Below are 14,501 nucleotides of genomic sequence, written 5' to 3'. Positions count from 1 at the left end.
CATCCTTTCATTCTCCCCACATCGCTCTCCATCTCACCCTCTTCCCCTTTTCTCTTGCTGTCTGCCTTTGTGTGCGTGTGTGCAGGCGTGTGTACATGTGTGTGTGTGTGCAGGCGTGTGTACATGTGTGCGTGTGTAATCTGCTCATTATAGTGAGTAGGGCTATTAAATCTGGTGCGATTAGGATTCATTTGGGATAATCTGATAAAGTCTGTCCAAGACAGAAACACTACACTCTTAAGAAATAAAAGTGGTATCTAGAACCCTTTACATGGAACCCAAAAGAGTTCTACCTGGAACCAAAAAGGGTTGTCTTATAGGGACAGCCGAAGAACCCTTTTTTCTAGGAGTGTACAGTGTATATACACACACATCTATTTTGACAACAACCCCTAGTTGGTACTGAGATACTAATATGATGATATGGCAATATTCTTATGGGCAACACCTTCTGTCCATAACACAGGCCTCAGTGTGTAAAACAACCTTAAATGCAGTGTACTGATGAATGAACAGTATGTTTCTGAAAAATATTCCAACAAACCCAAGATAGTTAAGTGGCTGGATCAAATCACATTTTATTTGACACATGCTTCGTTAACAACAGCTGTAAACCAACAGTGAGATGCTTCGTTGCAGGCTCTTCCCAACAATGCAGGCAGAACAATATAAAAAAAGAACACACAATGAGTAACGATAACTTGGCTATATACACGGTGTACCAGTGCCGAGTTCATGTGCAGGGGTATGAGGTAATTGAGATAAATATGTACATATAGTTAGGGGTAAAGTGACTAGACAGGATAGATAATCAATGAGTCAAAAGAGTTAGTGCAAAAAGAGTCTATGAAGATAGTTTGTTTAATAGTTTCCCATAATATTTAGCAGTATTATGGCTTGGGGGTAGAAGCTGTTCAGAGTTCTGTTGGTTGCAGACTTGGTGTATCAGTACCGCTTGCCGTGAGGTAGCAGAGAGAATAGTCTATGACTTGGGTGGCCGGAGTCTTTGACAATTTTTAGGGCCTTCCTCTGACACCGCCTGGTATAGAGGTCCTGGATGGCAGGGAGCTCGGCCCCAGTTATGTACTGGGCTGTACGCACTTCCCTCTGTAGTGCCTTGCGGTCGGATGCCAAGCAGTTGCCATACCAAGCGGTGATGCAGCCAGTCAAGATGCTCTCAATGGTGCAGCTGCCCATGCCAAATCTTTTCAGTCTCCTGAGGGTACTTGTCGTGCCCTCTTCACGACTGTGTTGGCATGTGTGCACCATTATAATTCCTTCGTGATATGGACACCGAGGAACTCAAAGTGCTCAGCGATCAGCTCCTTTGTCTTACTGACGTTGAGAGAGAGGTTGTTGTCCTGGCACCACACTGCCAGATCTCTGACCTCTCTGTCAGCGTCTCATCGTTGTCGGTGATCAGGCTTATCACCGTCGTGTCGTCAGAAAACTTCATGATTGTGTTGGAGTTGTGTGCGGCCACGCAGTCATGGGTGAACAGGGAGTACAGGAGGGAACTAAGCACGCACCCCTGAGGGGCCCCAGTGTTGAGGGTCAGCATTGCGGATGTGTTGCCTACCCACAACACCTGGCGGTGTCCCGTCAGGAAGACAAGGATCCCATCAAGAAGTCCAGGATCCAGTTGCAGAGGGAGGTGTTTCGTCCCAGGGTCCTTAGTTTAGTGATGAGCTTTGAGGACACTATGGTGTTTATGGCTGAGCTGTAGTCAGTGAACAGCATTCTCACGTAGGTGTTCCTTTTGTCCAGGTGGGAGAGGGCAGTGTGGAGTGTAATTGTGATTGCGTCATCTGTGGGTCTGTTGGGGCGGTATGCAAATTGGAGTGGGATAGATGTCACCAGGGGCACTCTTGTCCAGTCGGAGAGCAAACAGACGGCAGAGACTGCCAAAGTTCACATGTTTATTTAGGACTGGTAGTTGGACATGGTAAAGGTTGGTGTGTGTGTGGTTCTGTAACTAAATGAGATGTCATAAGCAGGTTACATGACATGAAAAGATAAACAACATGCTTCAATCCACCTTATAGAAACTTAAATTAGGTGCTGAATCCTCGGAAATAATCCAAAGAACAGAAATAGGACAGCACTCCGGTAAATAAACGTACATTTTTACACGACATAAAAGGTGATAAGGATAAACCTATTAAACCAATACATCTCAAATAAAGAAAATAGAAAAAGCAAAACAAAAATGACTCTTTTAACTTGGACAAGCACAACTGGAAAGAAACTGAGAAATGGCTTGACAGGCTCGTTCAGACGTCTAGTTTGTGTTTAAAGCCTATCAGGCCAGTCCTGATAATTAGTGGCAGGTGTGTGATTGCATGAGAGTGTCAACAGGTGAAATCAACTTGCCTGATCAAGTCCATCTCAGCAGATTGCTGCTCTACTCTGACCGCTTCTTTACAGTTTCACTGTCATTGTTGTTTACAGATGTATGAATGGGCTGACTTGCTTAACTAAGCTGTGTCAGTGTGTGTGTGTGTGCGTGCGTGTGTGTGTGTGCGTGCGCACGTGTGCATGCGCGGCTGAAGGGGATATAGCTGATTAAATTATCTCACTGTCTGTAGGGCGCCAGGAGGTCGCCACGCCAGATAATTTAGTAAGAAGACATGCTGTCATTGGTGTGTGTGTGTGTTGTGGGGGGGAGTCCCCTGTGGTGATAAGGGGTATCCAGGATGAAGTAATCTCTCATGGGATTCTTAATTAGATCGCACCCCCCTTCTCCTACTGTATTTCCCTAAATACCCTCACCCCTCTCCACCCTTCCCTCCCCCTCTGCCTCCCTGAAAGACCAGAGCAGACCTTAAAGAACCAGTCAGAGGAGACTGACACACATACTCGTGCAGATGCATACTGTACATGCACACACTAAAACAGGCATAACAGTATACACACAAATGTGTCCACTATACAGCATTCAAGTAGCTTTTTGTCAGTGGGTTTTGAGTAATGTGTTTGTGATAGTAGGGGGGATGGGTTAGTGAGATACATTTTCTGTCCTCTATGTTTGAGTCAGGGGGTAATGAAATAATGAATGGTGGGCAGAGGCAGGATGGAGGTCAGTGTTGTGTGTGGGGGGCAGATCAATTTACTGTTCACACACACACACACACACACACACACACACACACACACACACACACACACACACACACACACACACACACACACACACACAACACACACACAGAGGACAAGTACATTAGAGCGTCTAGTTTTAGAAACAGACGCCTCACAAGTCCTCAACTGGCAGCTTCATTAAATAGTTCTTGCAAAACACCAGTCTCAACTTCAGCAGTGAAGAGGCGACTCCGGGATGCTGGCCGTCTAGGAAGAGTTCCTCTATCCAGTGTCAGTGTTCTTTTGCCCATCTGAATCTTTTCTTTTTATTGGCCATTCTGAGATAGGGCTTTTTCTTTGCAACTCTGCCTACAAGGCCAGCATCCCGGAGTCACCTCTTCACTGTTGACGTTGAGACCGGTGTTTTGCGGGTACTATTTAATGAAGCTGCAAGTTGAAGACTTGTGAAGCATCTGTTTCTCAAACTAGACACGTTAATGTCCTTGTCCTCTTGATCAGTTGTGCACCGGGGCCTCCCACTCCTCTTTCTATTCTGGTTAGAGACCGTTTGCGCTGTTCTGTGAAGGGAGTAGTACACAGCGTTGTACGAGATATTCAGTTTCATTTGATTTGATGTGTTGTGGCGAACCAGTCGCCTTATATCTGCTTTTGGTCAGTTATCTTATGCCTCAATGTTGTAATACTGGCGACCCCGTAATGCTGAGCCCAATATCTCCTCATCTTTTCCACAGAATCGTGGAGGGCCTGACATGTCAGAGCAGAGTGCAGTGGTGAGATCTCTGATTGGTCAAAACATCTCAGATTGAACATGCCGGTGGTGACAGAACCTTCATGAACCCTGGCTGCGTCATAGGCCTGTCTCTTGCTTCTTCTCAACTGTCAATGGAAGGTTTCCACTTCTTGAAAATAAGTGACCATGTAAGGTTCAAATCTGAAGATGCTGTTTCTTATAACTGATCTGATACAAGCTTCTCTCCCCACTGGCTAATTCGCACCAGTCACAGACATTTGAGTCATTTTGCAGATGCTCTTATCCAGAGCGACTCACAATAAATAAGCTTTTGTTCTTGCGCATCACAAACACACCTGATTCAAATATTAAACTAATCAAGGTTTTCTCTCTGTCTGGGCCATAATTAGCTGAACCAGGTGTGTTACTGCAGGGCTGGAATGAAACCCTGCACACCGGGTAACTTTCCAGAACCAGAGTTGGATAGTTTTCCCTCTATCTCTCGCTCGCTCTATCTCTCTCTGTCTCTGTGCTCACTCTCTCAGATTAATAGCCTGTCGGTGTCCTCTCTCTGTTTGTCTCTTATTTCAGACGGTTATAAATGTGTATCAAGACAGAAAAGTGAAAGAACGTAGTAGAGAGAGAAAGAGAGAGGTTGACAAAAAATATATTTCCAGCCATTTCCCCTAAAACTGATTGGCTTTGACATTGTGAGGGATGGGATTTCCCACAGACAACATGTGACATGCCTAAAGGGCATACACATGCAGAGAGACTGAGAGAGACAGATAGAGAGAGATGGAAGGGAGAGGGCATACTATCTCTTCTGGCCCTGAGGGCGGTTTCTGTCCCAGGTAGTCCACAAATGGTGGCTTTTTGGGAAAGTTCACATAATGAAAGGGAAAGGGGGATACCTAGTCAGTTGTACAACTGAATGCCTTCAACTGAAATGTGTCTTCCACATTTAACCCAACCCCTCTGAATCAGAGAGTTGCGGGGGGCTGCCATAATCAACATCCACGTCTTCGATGCCCAGGAAACAGTGGGTTAACTGCCTTGCTCAGGTGGCAGAGCGACAGATTTTTACCTTGTCAGCTCGGGGATTCGATCCAGCAACTTTTCGGTTACTGGCCCAATGATTAACTGTGTGTGTGTGCGCGCGCGTGCGTGTGTGACTCCCAGCTCTGTTTACATCCTGTTATTTTCCTCCTCTTCAGAAACAAACAGAATTCCTGAGACGAGGATTACATGTCATCTGTTGTGGTGGCGTCAAAGAGTTTGGATAAATATGTGCAAGCGATGATAACGTTGCTACCTCACTCTGTCTCTCATAATCATTATCCTTACCATTATTCTTTTTCACACAAACTTACACTCGGTTGCGTCTCGGTGGAGTCCGTCAGTTCAGGGCCAGGACTGAAGAGGGAACCGTTGGATTCCCTGTTCAGGATTTATCTGACTTTTTTTTATAACGGTACACACGGAGAAGAGGTGTGTGTGTGTGTCCCCCCCCTCTCTCTCTCTCTCTCTCTCTCTCCCCCCTCTCTCTCTCTCTCTTACTCTCTCTTACTCTCTTACTCTCTCTGTGTTCACGTTGGGTGGGAACACACATCAGGGATTGTAGCCGTCCGGATTTAAATCGGGACGTTTACAAATGAATGGAAATCACCACCGAACAGGACCACCACCCGCCCGGAGCTCGCCCGATGCCCGCTGTAATTTAGCTCCCCGTTAACACCGGCACGCGTCTGCCCACCGATTGACTTCACGAGCGCCGGGCAGCAACATAGAGCAGAATGGAGGCGTTTTTCGCAGAGGTAAGCTGGGATGAGAGAATCGCTTTTCTCCCGTTTAACATTATATTTCCCCGGTACTGTTTGGCCTAGGGATAGAAATATGAAATTACATGGTAGCCTGTCATAAGACCCGTTGTGTGAATATCGTTTTGACATTTTATTTGGTGTAGGCTATGATGGTGGTTCAACAAGAATCCATATATGGCCGACCCTCGACAGACACAAGCATAATAAAACTATTCGGGTAGGCGACGGGAGAAAATATAGTAGGTGTAGGTTACGTGTCACAATATCGAAAACATTTGCTTTCTCGCTCGCTCTCTCTCTCTAAATGTAGGCCAATGTCATCATCACAAGTGAATACTAGCCTACCTATCTTATTAGACAAAAGTCTACTGTCAGGATGTGCTAAAATGGCACCACACCACTCATAATGTAGCCTGCACTGCTATCCTCATCTGTCCATTCTCTAAGAGGAGGAGAGGAGTAGCATAATTGGCTTAATGCAGGCTGACCAGAATATAGGCTAGTCTTTCCATAATGCTGCATTTCGGATTAAGACCAATCTGTTAAAAGAAAAGCGTGGTATCGTTACTAGTCAAGCTACTAACCTACTGGGGTATTAGTGTCTATACGAGTATGATCAGGGAGGGGGTTCTACCTTCTCTGGGGTGGCTGTGTGGGGCTGTGTCTCGGAGAAGGAGGATGGGAGGTGTGGCTATTGCGGGATTTGAGGAGGGGGGTGGAGAGAGGAGGAAGATGAGAGGGTGGGTGCTTCTCTACGATGAAGGCGAAATGGAAGGATACGAATTGACTGTAGGTGAGACAGCGAGTTGCGATGGCTATGGTTGTTATTACCGTTTATTAACTCCATGTCCGAATCTCTGTCTCAAGTCAATTCAAATGGGTTTTATAGGCATGGGAAACATACGTTTACCTTGTCAAAGCAAGTGAAATAAACACAAGTGAGAAGAAACAAAACACAACATCAACAATTTAAAAAAAAGATTTACAGTAAACATTGCACTCATAAAAGTTTCAGTGGCGTTTCAAATGTTATATTATAAACCATGTACAGTGTTTGTAACAATGTGGAAATCTCTCTCTCTCTGTCTATTCTGACATCTGCTATTAAATGATTGATGAAACATCCCCCGTCCCTCTTTTACGTAGCACTGGATTCCGTCACTGCAGAGGGAGAGAATCCCTCATGTCTTGGTGTTTAAATTGCGTTGTTACCGATTCTCCCAGATCAATAAACTAATTTACGACTTTTCGCTCCATCTCTTTGCCGGCGGCCTCACAGAGCTCTCGTCCGGTCACCAGTTTGCTAGCCCACTGAGTTTGGCCCAGTAGAAAACCTTATTCCATAAACTGCATGTGTTTTCTGCAGGATAATCTATTATACGTTAATATATTGACAGGTTGTTGTGACAATCTAAGCCTAATAGGTTTAGACATGTGTAACCGATGTGAAATGGCTAGCTAGTTAGCGGTGGTGCACGCTAATAGCGTTTCAATCGGTGACATCACTTGCTCTGAGACCTTGAAGTAGTTGTTTCCCTTGGTTTGCAAGGGCACTGACTTCTGTGGCTCGATGGGTAATGATGCTTCCTGGGTGTCCGTTGTCGATGTGTGCAGAGGGTCTCTGGTTTGAGCCCAGGTAGGGGTGAGGAGAGGGAAGGAAGCTACACTGTTACACGTGGTTGGTGTGTTCTTTGTTTCTAACATATAAAGGCTGCATTCTTCCCCAATTCTGGGATGAATGATGCCAACCTTCCCACCTCCTCCTCATCTCCTTTCTTCTCACCTCTATCTCCTCCCTCTTTCTAAGTCATTCCGTCATGGTGTTGTGGTTTTCATTTCTAGCACAAACACATCACACACACACACACACATTTGTCTTGTCTGTGCATGAATGTGTTATCCTCTAACTGTAGGCTACTTACCTCCATCCTTCTTTATCTCGATCTGATATAGCTTTAACAGCTTTAACCGCCCCTTCTCACTCATTCATTCTGTGTGCCTGTACACTACCAGTCAAAAGTTTTAGAACACCCCCATTTTCCCAGTTTTTATTGACATTTTATTGAAAGTCCAGTGAATAACCTGAAATGGTATAAAGGTAAGAGGTAAACTGCCAGACGTTTAAAAAAAATAACACTAAAAAAAGTTTGGGTTACCAAAAACTGAAAAACAAGGTACATTTCAGAGTTGTAAAAAAAATAATCATTTTTTCAGGGAACAAGTAAAGGGTTAACATTTTACAGCTGTTCTGCAGCGATGGTCCTAAATTAAGCCTTGAAAGTTCACGCTAACAATTCCCACAGGTGTCCCAACTTTGGTTGATTACTTACAAACCCTCTGTCTGTATAAAAGCAGTGTTGGGACAGACTGTTACTACACCCTCTTAAGCATTATTTTCACTGTATTGTACTGCAGGAAGTAGTATATTGCTATCATAATGGTGAGGAAAAGGCAATTAACAAAGGAAGACCGACAGACCATTATAACCCTTAAGTGTAGGTCTTTCCTTTAGAGGAATTACACAGAAAACCAAGGTGTCAGTGAGTATAGTTTCCTACACCATCAAAAGGCACTCGGAAACTCTGACAGGAGGAGGTCTGGCAGACCCTAAGCCACAACAGAATCAGAAGACAAGTTTCTGAGAGTCAACAGCTTGCGTGATAGGCGGCTCACAGGACAGCAGCTTCAAGCACCTCTTAACACTGGCCGAAGTCAACAAATCTCAGTTTCAACTGTGAAGAGGAGACTTCGAGCTGCAGGTTTGACAGGTCGAGTGGCGGTATGAAAGCCATTGCTAAGATGGCAAAATAAGAAAAAGAGACTTGCCTGGGCCACGAAGCACCGCCAGTGGACTACTGAAAACTGGAAGACGGTCTTATGGACCAATGAAATCTTCGGTTCATCACGCAGGGTTTTTGTCCGCCGTCGAGTAGGCGAAAGGACGGTTCCTCAGTGTGTGACACCACCTGTCAAACATGGAGGAGGAAGCGTGATGGTCTGGGGCTCTTTTCCTGGATCCAGAGTTGGTGACTTGCGCAGAGTGAGTGGCTCGCTGAACCATAATGGCTACCACAGCATTTCGCAGTGCCATGCAATTCCATCTGGTGTGCACCAAGTTGGTCAAGGGTTCATCCTACCTCAAGATAATGACCCAGAACATACCTCCAGGCTATAGGGTTCATCCTACAGCAAGATAATGACCCAGAACATATATCCAGGCTATAGGGTTCATCCTACAGCAAGATAATGACCCAGAACATACCTCCAGGCTATAGGGTTCATCCTACAGCAAGATAATGACCCAGAACATACCTCCAGGCTATAGGGTTCATCCTACAGCAAGATAATGACCCCAAACTTGCCTCCAGGCTATAGGGTTCATCCTACAGCAAGATAATGACCCAGAACATACCTCCAGGCTATAGGGTTCATCCTACAGCAAGATAATGACCCAGAACATACCTCCAGGCTATAGGGTTCATCCTACAGCAAGATAATGACCCAGAACATACCTCCAGGCTATAGGGTTCATCCTACAGCAAGATAATGACCCAGACCTTGCCTCCAGGTTATAGGGTTCATCCTACAGCAAGATAATGACCCAGAACATACCTCCAGGCTATAGGGTTCATCCTACAGCAAGATAATGACCCAGCACATACCTCCAGGCTACGTCAGAACTACCTTAGAGGAAAAGAACAAGACGGTAGGCTTCAAATCATGGAATGGCCAGCACAGTCTCCAGACTTCAACTCCGTCGAGCTGGTTTGTGATGAATTGGGCAGAAGGGTGAAAGCAAAGCAACCTACAAGTGCAACACATTTGTGGGAACTTCTGCAACAGTGTTGGGAAGAACTTTCTGAACGATATTTGATTTCCGTTGTAGAAAGAATGTGTGTTCGGCTGTTATGTCAGCAAAAGGTGGCTACTTTTATCAAAAGTTAAAAATGTAGATACAATTTTGTTCAAAATAACTATTTCATGATTTCTTTTTTGTTTCCAATTGTCTATCTGTTCTATGCTTTAGTTTCAGAGTACATTAAGAGATTAAACTGCGTGTATTTCAATAAAAAACGAAAAAATGAGGTTCTAAAATGATGTCAGAAGGTGAATTCACCAATTTGTAAGTCGCTCTGGATAAGAGCGTCTGCTAAATGACTTAAATGTAAATGTTAAATGTAAAACTTTGGACCGGTAGTGTGTGTGTGTGTGCGCGCATGTGTCTGTCTGTCTCCATGGATGTTGTTACAGATGTAGTAAATTCTCTACACTGTGACTCAACACATCACACCTCCGTATCCCTCGGCAACAGTGGAAGGGGAGGCCCGGCCGATAGGGGTCCTAGTGTCCCCCACCACATAAATACACATTGTAAAGATGACACTGTGTGACGTGTTGGACATTCATTCCAGTCTTCTTTCTCTCTCTTGCTCCCCATCTCATTTACCCTCTCTCTCTCTCTCTCTCTCTCTCTCTCTCTCTCTCTCTCTCTCTCTCTCTCTTTCAATTCATTGTCAATTTAAGGGGCTTTATTGGCATGGGAAACATATGTTAACATTGCTAAAGCAAGTGAAGTAGATAATGAACAAAACTGAAATTAACCGTACAAATGTACAGTAAACATTACACTCACAGAAGTTCCAAAAGAATAAAGACATTTCAAATGTCATATTATGTGCAAATAGTTAAAGTACAAAAGGGAAAATAAATAAACATAAATATGGGTTGTATTTACAATGGTGTTTGTTCTTCACTGGTTGCCCTTTTCTTGTGGCAAAAGGTCATAAATCTTGCCGCTGGGATGGCACACAGTGGTATTTCACCCAATAGATATGGGAGTTTATCAAAATTGGGTTTGTTATTAAATTCTTTGTGGATCTGTGTAATCTGAGGGAAATATGGGTCTTTAATATGGTCATACATTTGGCAGGAGGTTAGGAATTGCAGCTCGGTTTCCACCTCATTTTGTGGGCTGTGTGTCTTCTCTTGAGAGCAAGGCTATGCTCACTGAGTCTGTACATAGTCGAAGCCTTCCTTAAGTTTTGGTCAGTTACAGTGGTCAGGCATTCTGCCATTATGTGCTCTCTGTTTAGGGACAAATAGCATAATAGTTTGCACTGTTTTTTGTTAATTCTTTTCTATCTGTCAAGTAATTATCTTTTAGTTTTCTCATGATTTGGTTGTGTTGCTGTCCTGTGGGGTCTGTTTGTGTTTGTGAACAGAGCCCCAGGACCAGCTTGCTTAGGGGACTCTTCTCCAGGTTCATCTCTCTGTAGGTGATGGCTTTGTTATGGAAGGTTTGGGAATCACTTCCTTTTAGGTGATTGTAGAATTTAACGGCTCTTTTCTGGATTTTGATCATTAGCGGGTATCAACGTAATTCTGCTCTGCATGCATTATTTGGTGTTTTACGTTGTACACAGAGGATATTTTTTGCAGAATTCTGCATGCAGAGTCTCAATTTGGTGTTTTTCCCATTTTGTGAATTATTGGTTGGTGAGCAGACCCCAGACCTCACAACCATAATGGGCAATGGGTTCTATGACTGATTCAAGTATTTTTAGCCAGATCCTAATTGGTATGTCACATTTTATGTTCCTTTTGATGGCATAGAAGGCCCTTCTTGCCTTGTCTCTCAGCTTGTTCACAGCTTTGTGGAAGTTATCTGTGGCGCTGATGTTTAGGTCGAGGTATGTATAGTTTTTGTGTGCTCTAGGGGCAATGCTGTCTAGAGGGAATTTGTATTTATGGTCCTGGCAACTGGACCTTTCTTGGAACACCATTATTTTTGTCTTACTGAGATTTGCTGTCAGGGTCCAAGTCTGACAGAATCTGTGCAGAATATCTAGGTGCTGCTGTAGGCCCTCATTGGTTGGGGACAGAAGCACCAGATCATAAACAATCAGTAGACATTTGACTTCTAGAAGGGTGAGGCCGGGTGCTGCAGACTGTTCTTGTGCCCTCGCCAATTTGTTGATATATATGTTGAAGAGGGTGGGGCTTAAGCTGCATCCCTGTCTCACCCCACAGCGCTGTGGAAAGAAATGTGTGTGTTTTTGCCAATTTTAACCGCACACTTGTTGTTTGGTTAAAATTTGCAAAAAACACACATTTCTTTCCACAGCGCATTTCTTTCCACAGCGCTGTGGGGTGAGACAGGGATGCAACTTAAGCCCCACTCTCTCTCTCTCTCTCTCTCTCTCTCTCTCTCTCTCTCTGTCGCTCTCTCCCTCTCTCTCCCTCTCTCTCTCTCTCTCTCTCTCTCTCTCTCTCTGTCTGTCTGTCTGTCAAACCCAGTGGCTGGGGTAAACTCTATACTGTGGCATGTTGATTCACTGTAAGCACGAGAGTGGCACATATTGTGTGTGTGTATGTGCATGTGTCCATGCCTGCACTGTGTGTGTGTGTGTGTATAATATGAACTAATATATTCACTCTTATTAAAAGGTCTGTTCTGAATGAGTTATGGCTGCCAGACCCCCACTCTTTACATCATGATGAATTAGACAGAGGACACACACACACGCGCGCGCACACACACACACACACAGGACTTATTTAGCCGGCAGAGACCAACCCTCTGGGGGTCCTTTTCATCATCATTTCATTTATTTTCATTCCTTCATGATCCCTCCATCTCTCCCTCAGAGCAGGCAGCTGTCCCTCCCTCATACAGTTCCTCTCTCTCTCTCTCTCTCTCTCTCTCTCTCTCTCTATCATCCCCTCCTTCCTTCCTTCCTTCCTTCCTTCCTTCCTTCCTTCCTTCCTTCCTTCCTTCCTTCCTTCCTTCCTTCCTCTCTCTCTGTCATCCCCCTGTCCAGTATCTCTCCCTCTATTCCTTCCCCCTTTCTCTCTGGACAGAGAGAGAGATGGCGATGGGGTCCAGATCTCAACCGAGGGCGGGATTCCAGCTTTAGTCTCTAAACATGGCAACCCAGGCAGAAAACCTGACGCCACGCTGGCAACCCGAGCGTGAAATGTCAGGTGACATTCTCCTTCTGTGGCCTGCACAATCCCCCCTCATATTTTGATCAGTGGTGCGAAAGTCTGTGTCCTTGTGTGTGTGTGTGTGTCTCTCACTCTCTTTCTTTCTCTTTGACTTATGTGTAATGTGTGGCAGTGCTTCCCCTACAGATGTATAGGCGGTGCCTCTCTGTTGGCCCCTGCCTATTAAGGATGAGTTGGGCTTCTATTGGTGCAATTGGTCATTTTCATGCCAGAGGATTTAGATGTTGCGTAAGGGGCCTGGGCACCCTGCCTGGATATTAAACTAGTGGAAAGACTGTTGTGTAGTTTAGTGTTTAGTGTGTAGTGTAAAGCGGGAAGGGTATGTTATAGTCATGCATAGAGTGTATGCTGATTCATTGGAGAGGAGAGAGAGAGAGAGCAGTCGCTTGAGATGTGTGACCTATTTTCAGCAGAACCAACCGCATTCCTTCTGCTTAGAGCGGCATCAGCTCTGTCTCTCTCTCCGTCGCTCTGTCTCCCGTCTCGCTTGTCTCTCTTTTTCCTCCCCCACAATCTCCGATCTCTTCATCCCTGGTACATGCCCCCGGCCGGCCTCTCTCGCTCTCTTTCTCTCTCTCCCCTCTCTTTCGCTTTCCCCCTTTCTCTGTCTGTAGGCATGGGAGTAGCTCTCCATCTTTACAGCTGTCTTTCACACTCACTACGAACACCAACTCCCAGTGTCCTCAGTTGTTTTCTCAACAGAAACACGATCTCCCAGCAACCTCAAGGTGCTAAAATCTAAAGGGTTAGGTATGGGGTTCCAGAGCGGCGCAGCGGTCTAAGGCACTGCATCTCAGTGCTAGAGGTGTCACTACAGACCCTGGTTCGATTCCAGACTGTATCACAATCGGCCGTGATTGGGAGTCTCACAGGGCAGCACACAATAGGCCCAGCGTCATCCGGGTTAGGTTTTGGCCGGGGTAGACCGTCATTGTACATAAGAATTTGTTCTGAGCTGACTTGCCTAGTTATATAAAGGATAAAAAAAGAAACATTTTTTGTTGTTATCCCATTTAGTAGGCTATTTTACACCTCCTTTCCTGTGCTGCTTATTTAGTCTGCTGTTTCCATGGCGCTCTGTCTCCATGGCGTTGCCATGGAGCCTGGTTGCCATGGCGTTTCTGGGGTTTGACTGTAGTTTAATCCAAGATCAGAGAGAATGTGATAATTAGTCAACTGCTCGAAATTAGGCTTGAATACACACACACACACACACACACACACACACACACACACACACACACACACACACACACACACACACACACACACACACACACACACACACACACACACACACACACACACACACGCATGCACGAATACACTCATGTACACAATACACACCCAGGTTAATCTGCCAGGCTGCTGCCTCTCTGTGTGTGATGGGGTCTAAGTTGCCATGGTGTGTTTTAGCTGGTTCAGAACAGTCTCAGATGAATCATTAATGTGTTCTGAGATACAAGGGACCGAAAGGATCTCCAGCTTTAAATAACCTGAACTGCACTGAATACGCAAATAGAAGTCATTATACTAATCATAACTAATCTACTACAATAGCTCAATAGACTCCCTAATGTGTGTGTGTGTGTGTGTGTGTGTGTGTGTGTGTGTGTGTGTGTGTTCACTGCCAGGTGTTTGGTACCAGTGGAACCCTACTGGCCTTTCTGACAGATCTTACTTATACACTGACTGTATAAAACATTAAGAACACCTGCTCTTTCCGTGACATAGACTGACCAGGTGAAAGCTATGATCCCTTATTGATGTCACATGTTAAATCCACTTCAATCGGTGTAGATGAAGGGGAGGAGACCGGTTAAGGAAGGATTTTTTAT

At 45.0% G+C, this 14,501-nt stretch overlaps 1 protein-coding gene across 1 annotated transcript in view; it reads left to right on the top strand.

The window, feature by feature from the left end:
- Window positions 1-5,401: 5,401 nt before the first annotated feature.
- LOC135543444 (unconventional myosin-X-like) overlaps window positions 5,402-14,501 on the top strand; it is a 58,470-nt gene continuing 49,370 nt past the window's right edge. Inside the window, exon 1 of the mRNA XM_064970703.1 lies at window positions 5,402-5,649. Coding sequence (XP_064826775.1) covers window positions 5,629-5,649 — 21 coding nt within the window. The 5' untranslated portion in view covers window positions 5,402-5,628. The remainder of the gene's footprint in view (window positions 5,650-14,501) is intronic.

The sequence above is a fragment of the Oncorhynchus masou genome, chromosome 7, assembly GCF_036934945.1.
Source record: "Oncorhynchus masou masou isolate Uvic2021 chromosome 7, UVic_Omas_1.1, whole genome shotgun sequence".
NCBI lineage: Eukaryota > Metazoa > Chordata > Actinopteri > Salmoniformes > Salmonidae > Oncorhynchus > Oncorhynchus masou.
This window is presented reverse-complemented; position numbering and strand designations above follow the sequence as displayed.